The sequence below is a fragment of the Ctenopharyngodon idella genome, chromosome 10 (genome assembly GCF_019924925.1).
Source record: "Ctenopharyngodon idella isolate HZGC_01 chromosome 10, HZGC01, whole genome shotgun sequence".
Lineage (NCBI taxonomy): Eukaryota > Metazoa > Chordata > Actinopteri > Cypriniformes > Xenocyprididae > Ctenopharyngodon > Ctenopharyngodon idella.
Genome location: NC_067229.1, coordinates 24,835,942 through 24,849,047, shown reverse-complemented (window position 1 = coordinate 24,849,047; position 13,106 = coordinate 24,835,942). Strand labels below are relative to the sequence as shown.

The following is a 13,106-nucleotide window of genomic DNA, read 5'->3' as shown; positions in this document are numbered from 1 at the left end:
TTATGAGACGGTGACTGTTATGAGATATCAGCCGCTTGAGTGTCTACTGAGGGTCACATCAGTGTTACAGTGAGGTTACTTCATGTGAAACGTGTATCAGATGACAGCTGAAAGAGTACGTCAATCTATTTTATCTGGCATGATTGTAGTGAAGCCCTTTTTGTCATTTGACACCTGCATGGATGTATGGCGTGGTTCTGAAAGTTTGCATGTGGTCTGAAGAAGAACTCTAAGTCCTAATATTCATGATAACAAATGAGAGATCTGCATTTTGAGATTTAGTTTGACCTTTTCGCTCATACTTCATGCAGAACGTTCCTTGCAGGAATCTGGGTGTGCATTTGCATAAATACTGCAAATGAATTGTGTGACATTTTCACAATGAATTTCACTTGATGGCATTGCATGAGAAAGATCCATTAGTGTCCGGAGGAGACAGTGTTTCATTATGACTGCTTCTACAGTGGTTGACTTCATAATAACTCTATTAGATGTTATATTAAATAAAAGACCACAAGCATCATTGTTACGTTTTACACAATCATGATGTTAGTTAGACAGATCACACATACCATGGGACAGATCTCACATTTTAAAAAACAGTTATTTCAGGAGGTTAAATGAATACCTTGTACTTCAGGTGAATATGAATTCTATTAAAATTGAATGCATACCATACTAAGCCTGTTTCTTTTTTCTGTTTTTTCCATGCAGTCGTTGTATAACTCCATCAAGAATGAGAAGCTGGAATGGGCCGTGTAAGTACTTCGCCACCATCATTCCTGTCTTTTAAAGCAGAAATAAAAGAATAAACAGAAAATTGTAGGGAAAAAGCTATGAATTGTGCTTTATAGGATCAGGAAATGTGCATGCTGGATTCAAGCTGGCATTCCCATGAGCACATGCAATATTTACTAGCCCACAGATCCTGCACCACCACCTTTCTAAAGCCTCAAGTCCTTACAAGGGGTGAAAAAAATGAGTAGTTTTATTTTTATCTTCGTCATCCCTGGCTCTGGTGCCCACAATACACCAATACACATCAAATACATGGTCCAGTTAAGGTCCAAAAAGTGTGTGATAGTGTGCTTTTGAGTCAAATGATTAGATCGGTGGCATCTGAGACATGAGCTGTAATTATGATCTTGAAAACATGACATTAGACTGACAGTGTGTCTTACTGATAACAGTCATAGAGCGAGACACCGTCCCATTGCTCCAAATTACAGCCAGCCCTCGCCAACTCTCTGCTCCAACTGCAAACCAGATCTCACTCTGCCTGAGCCCAACAAAACGATTTCAAGCTTTAAATCTCTTGCTGTAGTATACATTACAGTAGTTCTTTGCTGATTAAATATTAAGTGCTATAATGTTTAAATATATTCTGTTTATTAAAGCAATAAACCCCAAGATACCATTGTTTACAGTGATTAAGGGGCGTTGCTGTTGTTACTTTTTTTTTTTTTGTTAACAATACATTTTTTACAATATGTGGTTGAAAAATAAAAGGTGCAAAGAAATAAAGCAATTATTTTAAGCAATTAAAACACACAATTTTGAACATATAAACACAAGATAAGAACACAAAACATGTACATATATGATTGTTTAAACAAAAATATATATAATGTAATAATTATAATAATTAAAGAAAATTGTTTTCTGCTGTAATTGACATTATGCCAATTATGCTGAGATATAGAATTGAACCTGGAATATTTCTTTGAATTGACTCTTCCGCCAAGCAGTGTTTAGAAGAATGGTTGCCAAGCAACACACCAATACACTGGTGCAGTAATACTGATGTGATGAGGTCACAGGTGTGTGTTTATAGAGTATTTTACAACGGCTACAAATGTGGCTCAGCCAATAATCAAGGACCGCTTTAAATTGACATTAGTGACTGTGAGTATAAAGACATTATTAGCAGATTTTACTTGTAAAAGTTCACTGTCCACCCAGATCACATCAAATATTTTGCAAAGAGGGAATTTGTTTAAAAATGGATTTTATAGATGTAGAAAAAGTGCATTTTTCATTAAGAGATACTACTCTCAAAAATGAAAACTCAAAAATCTGTGGAACTCAAAACAAGATATACAGGTGCTGGTCATATAATTAGAATATCGTGAAAAAGTTCATTTTTTTATTGTAAATTATTTTAAAAAATGAAACTTTCATATATTCTAGATTCCCTACATGTAAAGTAAAACATTTCAAAAGTTTTTTTTTTTGTAAATTTGTTGATTGGAGCGTACAGCTAATGAAAGTCCAAAATCCAGTATCTCAAAATATTAGAATATTTACATTTGAGTTTCATTAAATGACCATCCCTACAGTATAAAATCCGGGTATCTTTTGTTTTTTGAAACCACACTAATGGGGAAGACTGCTGACTTGGCAATGGTCCAGGAGACAATCATTGACACCCTCCACAAAGAAAGTAAGTCACAGAAGGTCATTACTGAATGGGGTGGCTGTTTACAGAGTGAAATATCAAAGCATATTAAATGCAAAGTTGACTGGAAGGAAGAAATTGGGTAGGCAAAGGTGCACAAGCAACAGGGATGTCCGCAAGCTTGACAATACTGTCAAGTAAAGCCGATTCAAACACTTGGGAGAGCTTCACAATGAGTAGAATGAAGCCGGAGTCAGCACATCAAGAGTCACCACACTCAGACATCTTCAGGAAAAGGACTACCAAGCCACTTCTGAACCAGAGACAATGTCAGAAGCATCTTACCTGGGCTAAGGAGAAAAAGAACTGGACAGTGAACAGTGGTCGAAAGTCCTCTTTTCAGATAAAAGTAAATTTTGCATTTCATGTTGAAATCATGGTCCCAGAGTCTGAAGGAAGACTGGAGAGGCACAGAATCCAAGCTGCTTGAAGTCTAGTGTGAAGTTTCTGAAGTCAATAATGATTTGGGGGGGCCGTGACATCTGCTGGTGTTGGTCCATTGTGTTTTATCAAGTGCAAAGTCAATGCAGCCATCTTCCAGGAGATTTTGAAGCACTTTATGCTTCCATCTGCTGACAAGCTTTATGGAGATGCTGATTTCCTTTTCCAGCAGGACTTTAGCACCTGCCCACAGTGCAAAAAACACTTCCAAGTGGTTTGCTGACCATGATATTACTGTGCTTTATTGGCCAGCCAATATGCCTGACCTGAATCTATGGGATATTTTCAAGAGAAAGATGAGAAACAGTCGATCCAACAATATACAGATGATCTGAAGGCTCAATAGTGCCTCAGCAGTGCCACAGGCTGATCACTTCCATGCCACACTTCACTGATGCAGTAATTTGTGCTAGGAGCAAGTCATTTGCTGTAATATGTCCTGCCGATCAAGTATTGAGTGCACAAAAGAACATACTTTAAAGAACTTTAACTTTTCTGTTTTGCAAATCCATTTTTTGATTGATTTTAGGAAATATTCTAATATTTTGAAATACTGGATTTTGGACTTTCATGAGCTGTACGCTCTAATCATCAAAATTTAAAAAAAAAACTTTTGAAATGTTTTACTTTACATGTAGGGAATCTAGAATATATGAAAGTTTCATTTTTAAAAATAATTTATAATAAAAAAATGAACTTTTTGATGATATTCTAATTATATGACCAGCACCTGTGTGTGTGTGTGTGTGTATATATATATATATATATATATATATATATATATATATATATATATATAAAAACATACACTCCAGTTAACATACACTCATACACTCAAGCAAGGCCAGCACTGCTGAAAGGTTTGTTTGGGCTGCACCCTCTACTGTACAGCTGTGCATTTCCTTCAGCCTGAGGCTCATTCATTTCACTTTTGGTGTGAAAGAAAGGGCCTTTACATTTACCAAAAATAGACCTTATGTTTTTTATGTTATTAAAAACAAACAAGCAAGCCCAGTCCAGGTGAGAAAAAGTAACACAAAAGTAACGTAACGCATTACTTTACATAAAAAGTAACTAACACAATTAGTTACTTTTTAAAGAGAGTAACGCAATATTATAACACATTACTTTTAAAAGTAACTTTCCCCAACATTGCCGGCACACACCAGAAAATAACGTAACTGACTGTTATTACATAACCTCCCAACCAAGGGCACTATGTTGGAAAGTTAGGATGATTTTAAGGGATGGAACAGACACCCCCAATCCAATGGAGATGTCTCCACATCTCACCCCAATCTCAGCCATTAAACTGGATCTATAAGGGGTGCAAAGGGGCCAAGAGCAATATACAGTCACAAGGCCCATAATTCCTAGCGACTCCCCTGCTGCCATCAAACAAACATGGCATGCTGTCTTTGTTTACGAATCTTATGAGTTTTGAGAATATATTTTAACATCCAAAGTAAAAATTACGTTTTTAGAAATTGTCTTGGGCTAAAATGGACACAAATGCATCTTTCATTGCTTTGGTGTTGAAGGTTCCAATTATGCAGTCTTTATATGTGAACAGTGGCGGTTCTAGCTCGTATGGCGCCCTGGGTGAAAACTCAACACCCTAACAACTATGTAGACCCACACAGAAATGAAGAAGTGACACCTTAACATATCCGCGATGGAGAACAAATGAAAACACACGCACACATATAACATGCATAACACCATGTTCAGGTTTGACTGTAATGTTAAATTATTGTTATAATAATGATTTTATAATATCTAAACATAAATCTAAATGAAAAACTTGGGAATGGTTTATGAGCCATTGAGTAATCCTCCGCAGCCATCTAGTGGCTGTAGTTGAAAATTCATGTTATTTTAATTTTAAGTGTTTCTTTTCCAGTAGATGGCAGCAATCTTCCACTAAACCAAGGCACATTTTTCATATTATCACTATGAATGAAACTGAGTAATGTAGATTTTTTTTAAAGTGAATTTTACAAAAAATGTTGCTATTTTATATAAATGTATATATTTAAAGTATAAAAAATTGAGGCAAATAAAAAAAATACCATAAATTCCCCAAAACTACACAACTGTACAGTACAAACATTTTTAAATTTGTTTAAAAAAATTACACACATGATGTTACAAAATCAAATTTTCTGTCTGGTTATGTAAGCTTGGACAGAAAAATAATATTGTTGCCCTGTGTGTAATAGCATAACAAGCAACATAGCATAACATAAGTGATATATTATCCTATTTTATTCTATTCATAATATTATACTCATACCGAGAGTGATAAGGCATATCTTTATTTATTTATTTATTTATTTATTTTATTTTTTTTTTTTTTTGCTTGTTTCCTATTCTTTTTCTTAATTTGGGCTCCTAATGGCTTAGACTTTTTTTCTTATTTGCCACTGCATGTGAAATAGTTATCCCCCTCCAACAGTGGTGCAACCAAATTTGGTGCAACTCTTTCTGATAGCTTTGCTTTACAAGCAGAACGTATTTGGTCCGGCCCTGTCTAGTGTAAATCAGAGTGAAAGAGACTGTGGAAACACATATAATCTGTGAACTTTTTGCCACTGGTCAATAGCTGTAAATAAGTGACTAATTTAAAAATTGCTGCTGCAGCTGTATTTTGTGTTGTCTTGGAAAATCATAGACTAATGTAAATTAAATAACTATCGTCAGATGTATCAAATGCATCGTCAGTTCCAATCGATATTTTAATTGATTGTCATCATTTCTCATCTGGTGGTGGTTTAATATGTAAAGTATTTCTTTGTGTTTGTTGCGCAGACATTTTCCGCCCTATTTCATTAGATGTTAAATATGGAAATGTGCAGCTGATTCACATAAAGTGCAGACGTTTTCTTAAAGTCATATACATAACAGAAACTGTCATTTAACACTAGCTCTGTTCATTTCTCATCTTGCAGAAATAATCTGCCTCCATCATAATATATCTGGATTTTTATAGCGTTTCCTAGAGTACGTGGAGAGTGCTATATACAGTACAGAGAGGGTGAATGAAATGGCCTGTTTTAATGTAAAGTTGAAATGAGGGTGAAATGAATTGTTTTGAATTGATTTGAAGTATGTTGATTGTTTATTTTGTGGGTAGGTAAATGACATCTGCTGGTTAATGGTGTGATTCAGCTTGAGTAAGTGGATGGGAACTTCTAACAGGGTCATTTATATACCGAGACAAGAGGCGCTGCTGTGAGCCTGTCTACGGGTTGTGACTACATTGACTCTTTGCCTAAATCAGTATTTATTAATGTTTCTTTTTGTCAGCTTTTCTTTTGAAGAATATTTTGTGTGATCCTTCTTTACGTAAAGGGAATCTTTGAGCATTTCTAATGCCTCCTGACACTCGACTAATGTCACAAAGGAAATAGTGGTCACGAGCTTCAAACATATTTTTGCAAGCCGAGGTAAATGGCTGCTATTGGGATTGTTAGTTTCCTAGCAACGTGACTGACAGAAGCTCCAACCTTCAGGACAGAGTCCGGCAGAGTGTTTGCATTTAATCAAGAACCTAGCAGTGCAACTGTAGTCTTTGTCCCTTCAAGCATCTTCTCAGCCAGTAATATGACATGCAGTAGCGAAGTGTGTAAACATGTGACCCACTTTAAATGATCCGTTAAAGTTGTGATATCTGATGGTCACGCAGCTGTCACATGATTAAAGCTGTCTGTCTTTAATCTTCTCCACCTGCTCTGCGAAACAAAGAGAAGGACATCGGATTTACAGCTATTTTCTTCTACTTATAAATGCACTTGTCTCTTGTTTAAATTTAATGGAAAACGAATGTTAAAAAACTTCTGTGGAACACAAAGAAGTTTTGAACTGGTTGCAGTAAATGAATGGGGACAGAAACTTTCAAGCCTTGAAAATGATGCAAAACACCATAAACATAAAATTAGTCTGTACAGTGTGTGTGTGCTATATTTCAGGTCTTCAGAAGTCTCTTATGATATCTGTGCGAGGAACAGATCTAAACTAAAGTCATTACATGCACTACCGCTTTTCTCACAGCAGCTGGAATGATTAAACTTATCATTCTGATGGCAGATTGTATGGTATGACAAATTAATGTTAGAGATTAGACTTTACAGAAATTGAAATCTACAGGAAATCTGCTAACACACACTAAATACACGTAGTTACGCAATGCTGTTGTTGTTAACATTAACAATTTGAGAACAAAGTATAACAATAATAATAATTTGCATAGTTTGATATGATGCACAACCCATGTAAAGATGATAATTCTGCAAACAACTGCAATTGCAGGTTTCAAACAGAGATGGCGACAAAGAGGCAAAACTTACGGACTGCAGCTGTAATGTAGAGACCTGCGCGGGACAGATTTTGTTATATTTGTCCCGCTCCCGCCTGCAAAATCTCGCATAAAAGTAGCTTATATAGATTTTTGTCCGTACATCCATGAAATATTAAAGTATGTGTCACCACAACATCCCAGCATAAACGCTTCCGATAAAATATTTGTTATTAAAGCATCAACATTCACAAACCACAGATAGTTTAACCGAAAAGCAAGCTGCTGCGTGCATGGTTTGGTATGGCAGAATGCGTGCAAAGAGCGCTCCCGTTATAACGACTAAAGCTGACATCTCAGTTCATCGCAATCTCACAAAGCTCTGTTATTACACAATGAATATATGAACAATGAATATTTCATAATGTTTACACTTTGTGTGTTATAATAATAGGATTTGTGAGCGCGCAAATGTCTGGATTCTAACATAAATACCTGATTGTGTTGCATCTCCATTGCGTCTCAGAAATCAACAGATATGTCTGTGATTGGCTACATTGCTCAACACTGCAAACACAAGTTATAAATAGAATCTTGCATATGCTTGCGACTGTAATTCGTTTTTATTTTATATTAGTTGTTCTTGTTGCTTTTTTGCAATATATGAATAACAATTTATTAGTTTTTAGATATTTGTATTTAGGTATTTTGCCGGAGTCCCGCGAACCATTTGATTCTCCCGCAACCCGCACACGAGTAGTGTCTCAGCGCCCGTGCCTGTACGCGCCCATCAAATCTTGTCCCGCACTGCACTCTGTTGCGTTGGGTCCCGCGGGAGTGCAGGTCTCTACTGTAATGAATAAAAAGTTCAAATGAACAGCATTTATTTGAAATAGAAATCTTTAAAAATATAAATATATCTAAAAATACATATCTTACTAACCCTAAACTTTTGATTGGTAGTATACATTCATCATGCATCAAAGGTTAATCACAAAAACAAATTTAAAGTGTTAAAGTTAGAGGTAACTATATAAATGGCTTTATAAATGCACACAGAGGAATTATCTTAGAATTAATATATTTGCACAATCTATCTGTGTTGTTTTGGGACTCAATTTACTATTTTACAAATCAGGTAATGGCAGAAACATGGCCAAAAATGTGCCATGATCAATAATATAATATAATGTAATGTAATACAGTATAATATAATGTAATATAATCTTTTTTATATACTAAATTCAGTTTAGTGTGTTGTCAATTGCAGCAGGCATATAGCTGACTTTTGTGAATAAGGTGAATAAACAGATAGCACTTGAATTACATTTGCAAGAGAATCACTTAAATAATCATGGTGCAGCACTATATCTGGTTAAATTGTGATAAGATTGATAATATAAGGTTTTTGCTGAAATACCATGCATACCAGTTTCATTCCACAGTGTTTTTCTATTATTGGGGGTATAATATATATTTGGTCACTTTATGCATTTCCATTGATCAGAGAGGTGTCTGGTCATAAAAAGACCAGTGTAAAAACCTGCCAAGACACCTTCGAGATGGACAGAAGGATGGATAGATTTCCAGGAGCCCTGCCATCCATACATAAATGAGCAGTCGTAAATGACACACAAGGATGGAGTCACTTTGCCATACGGGCTGAAGATAGCAGCATCACAGAAGCGAACTCTGTAATAGTTTCATATAGTGTACGAATAGTACTTTGGATTTATATCCATTTTGTGGAGAAACATTTATGTGACTTAGTATAAATTGGACTGTGCATACCAAATCAGACACATGAATCGTCTTTTATTTTTTTGCTGTCGTTTAAATGCATGCAAAAAAGACATTTAGATGCAGTCAAATGATTTTTCCTCCAGACAGATGGCCATATAATAGCAGATGTTCAGTATGCGTCAGTGGTCAGTGTGTTTATATTGGGATTCCTGCAGTGATGTTGAATGACTGCATACTCTCCCACAAATCAGCCCATCAGTCTCTTGCATGCACACAAGTTGTATTTCCACATCAACATTGTAACCAACATACAGAACCTGTTCAAACTCTCACCACAGATACTTTATACATGGTCAGGGCTATGGAAGAGTTGTCACGCATGAAGGTGTGTGATGAGAAAAGAGTTGATGGGATGTTTGTACTGTCTTCTAGTGATGGAGATGAGCTGAAGAAGTCTCTGTCTGAGCTGGCTGATAAGAACCATCACTCTAAGAGCATCAGTCGCATCAGCAGCGGCAGTAACCCGTTCCTGGACATCGCCCATGACCCTAACGCTGCCGTCTACAAAACTGGCTTCCTAACCCGCAAAATCCACGCTGACATGGACGGGAAGAAAAGTAAGATTTAAGTTCTGAGGTTTTGGCTTGTTTCGTAATGTAATGGCTATTGTTTGAAACATCTTCAATACCACATGATCCATGCAGCATGATTTTGATACAGTAATACAGTAAAATACTCTGAAACTGCATTGTTTAATTAGAGTTAAGACTTTGAACTAAAACTAAACATTTATTTTTGCTAAAAAGCAGAGCAGGTCATTCGAATGCCTTTACTGATTTTTAAGAAGCATTTTGATGTATTAATTCTGTGTGTAATTAAAAGCCTTTTTCGTAAGCAGGTTATATTTATCACTCTTCACAAGTAAAGCTTCTGGGTATGCAGGGAATGATGGGAAAGAGCATTAAATAAACGCTGTGTAATGTGAACGAGGATAAAGCAGGTGTGATTCAGTGCTTTGGCAAGCACACATGGTGAAATGGGATTTTGGCCGTAGTCTCTCATATATTATGTCCACTTATTTTTCCTTCCTAATGAGATTCTAGAGTCACTTGCAAACCTGCTGAGCTGTTTGTGTCTGTTTGAAGAGACGTACCGATTTCAGCTCCTCCAGCAAGTGTGTGGGAAAAACAAACCTCAGATACTGACAGTTGAAATAATCAGAACTGATATTATAGGAAAATTTAAGATGTTGATTTCAAAAACTGTAAATATTTCTGTTTTTTTTTTTTTTTGTATTATATACACTACCGTTCAAAATTTTGGAATCAGTAAAATGTTTTTTTTTTTTTTTTTTTTTAGAACTTCTTTAATTCTGCAAGAACACATTAAATCAAAAGTGAGAGTAAAGACATTTATAACATTTATTTTATAAAAGCTGTTCTTTTGAACTTTCAATTCATCAAAAAATACTGAAAACTTTTCAATTATAATAATCGGAAATGTTTCTTGAGCACCAAATCAGCATATTAGAATGATTTCTGAAGGATCATGTGACACTGAAGACTGGAGTAATAATGCTGAAAATTCAGCTTTGATCACAGGAATACATTACATTTTACAATAGATGAAAATAGAAAACAGTTATTTTAAATTGTAAAAATATTTCACTGTTTTTACTGTATTTTTGATCAAATTTAGTGAGCAGAAGTGAAAACATCTTACTGACCCCAAACTTTTGAACGGGAGTCTGTGTTTGAACATGTTTAACAGGGTAAACTGAGGGGGTTACCTTCTACCCTCCACTGCTTTGTGATTTACTGCCCAGCTCTGGCAGAAGACCTGCCTATATGAGTTTAGTGGGCATGCCACGCTGAGTCTCCAATACCAGCCATGCCAGTGCGGTCTAATGAGCGTGTCTGTGGACGCATTACAACGAAGATAAAAACAGCAGGGCTTTAGTGATCTGATGCATCACATGCTGAGAGCATTCAGGCCAGGGTCCCAGAGGTGCCATCAGTAAGGCATGGCACACTTCTGAGAACTCGGTCTGTGTGTGGTGTAAAGGATTTGGATGCTTCCCAAAGCTCCTATAGCACTACCGTAAATAAAGCTGTTCTACAGAGACACTATCAAGGGAATCATTTGACAGTGGAAATTTAAGTAATACCCTTCAGAGGTGGAATAAAGCGCTGAAAACACAACAGTATGGAGAATACAGGACTAAAGGAGCATAAAAAAGAAAAAGAAAAAATGTAGTCACCCTAATGTCATTCCAAACCCATATGAATTTCGTGCTTCAGTGGAACACAAAGTGAATGGGAGTGAATGAGAACAGATGCTGTTGTGCTCCAAAAACACTACAAAAGTAGTCAGTGTTACTTTGATGTGTATGTTGTTACTGATTGTGATTAGTATGCATACTACAGTGATTATCAATGAATAGCGTCTCAAATTTGGGTTTGTTCCTCACACAAAGCATATGACTTCAGAAGACTTGAAATATCGTGCATGACTCATATATGGACTACAGTTAGGATACTTTTATGATATATTTTTATTTGTTATATTTTGAGTTTAACAGCCATGATCACTTTGAACTGTCATTTAATGGAAAAGATTAGCATATCAAGTGCAGTGGATATAAAAAAGTTCACACACCCCTTTTAAAACAGCTAATTTTTGTGATGTAAATCATCTGATCAATAAATCTGATCATATCATAACTTTTGCATGTTTAATGTAAAATTACAACCTATGCAATGTCCTTGAAAACCAAAGTGACACATTTCAGAGAGAATTTTTTTTTAATAAATAACTGCCTAAGTGTTCACACCCCTGAACTAATACTTAGTTGAAGCACCCTTTGATTTTATTACAGCACTAGGTCTGTTTGGATAGGAGCCAAATATCAGTTTGGCACATCTTGACTTGGGAATATTTTCACACTGTTCTTTGCAAAAACGTTCCAGATCTGTTATATTGCGAGGGCATGTCCCGTGCACGGCCCTCTTCAGGTCCCCCACAGGTTTTCAGGTCTAGGCTCTGACTGGGCCATTCCAAAACATTTATCTTTCTTTGCTGAAGCCATTCTGTTGTTGATTTAGATGAGTGTTTTGGATCATAGTCATGCTGAAAGATGAAAGTTCTCTTTATTTTCAGCTTTCTGTCATATGCCAGAAGGTTCTGTGCCAAAAAGTGACTGGTACTTGGAGCTATCAGTGATTTCCTCCACCTTCACTTAAAGCCCTGGCTCCAGAAAAGCAGCACCAAAGTGTCATGCTGCACCATCATGCTTCACCATGGGTAATGGTGTACTTTTGCTGATGTGCCGTTGTTTTTTCAGCAAACATACTTTTTACTATTTTATCCTAAATGTTCAATCTTGGTCTACTCAGACCATACCACATTTTTTCACATGGTGGGAGAATGGATAAATGTTTTTGGAAAGTTTAGTCAGTCTTGGATGTTTTTTTTTTTTGTTTTGTTTTTGTTTTTTTGTCAGAAAATGCTTGCATCTTGCTACTCTGCCCAATAGCCCAGACAGATGGTGAATACGGGAGATAGTTGTTACATGTAGAGAGCAACCAGTACTTGCCAGAGAGAGCTGCAACTCTTTTAATGTTGCTGTAAGCCTCTTGACAGCCTGCCCAACCAGTATTCTCTTAGCCTTCTTGTCAGTTTTGGCCCTGTTCTTGATGATGTGACTGTCAGGGTACTTTCTCCACTTGGTCACTGTCTTCACTGTGTTCCATGGTTTATCTAATGCCTTGGAAAGTTTTTTTTTTTTTTTTTTTGTAGCTCTCGCCTGAGCGATACCTTTCAACAATGAAATCCCCTTGATGCTTCGTAAGCTCTTTTTGGCCCATGGCTCTTGTAGTAGCATGCAACCCTAGTACCACAGGGTACTATTTCACATGAGCCTGATGATTATTTCTTTCTGAACACAGCCACATACCCAATTATAAAAGGGTGTGCGCACTTATGTAGTTAGGTTAAGTTTTTATTAAATGTGTCACATTGTTTTTCAGTTCCATTGCATAGACTGTACTTTTTACATTAATGGTGCAAAAGTTCTGATTTGATTTGTCTTTGTTTCATTTTATTACATCACAAAAAAAACAGCTGTTATAATGGTGTGGAGACTTTTTATGTCCTCTGTAATAATAT

General features: G+C 36.2%; 1 protein-coding gene across 6 annotated transcripts in view; it reads left to right on the top strand.

Moving 5' to 3' along the window:
- psd3l (pleckstrin and Sec7 domain containing 3, like) overlaps positions 1-13,106 on the top strand; it is a 102,499-nt gene that overhangs the window by 81,175 nt on the left and 8,218 nt on the right. For all 6 annotated transcript variants that reach the window (XM_051907590.1, XM_051907591.1, XM_051907592.1 and 3 more), the window contains 2 exons: positions 715-758; positions 9,372-9,556. In XM_051907590.1, the coding sequence (XP_051763550.1) occupies positions 715-758; positions 9,372-9,556 (229 nt within the window). The remainder of the gene's footprint in view (positions 1-714; positions 759-9,371; positions 9,557-13,106) is intronic.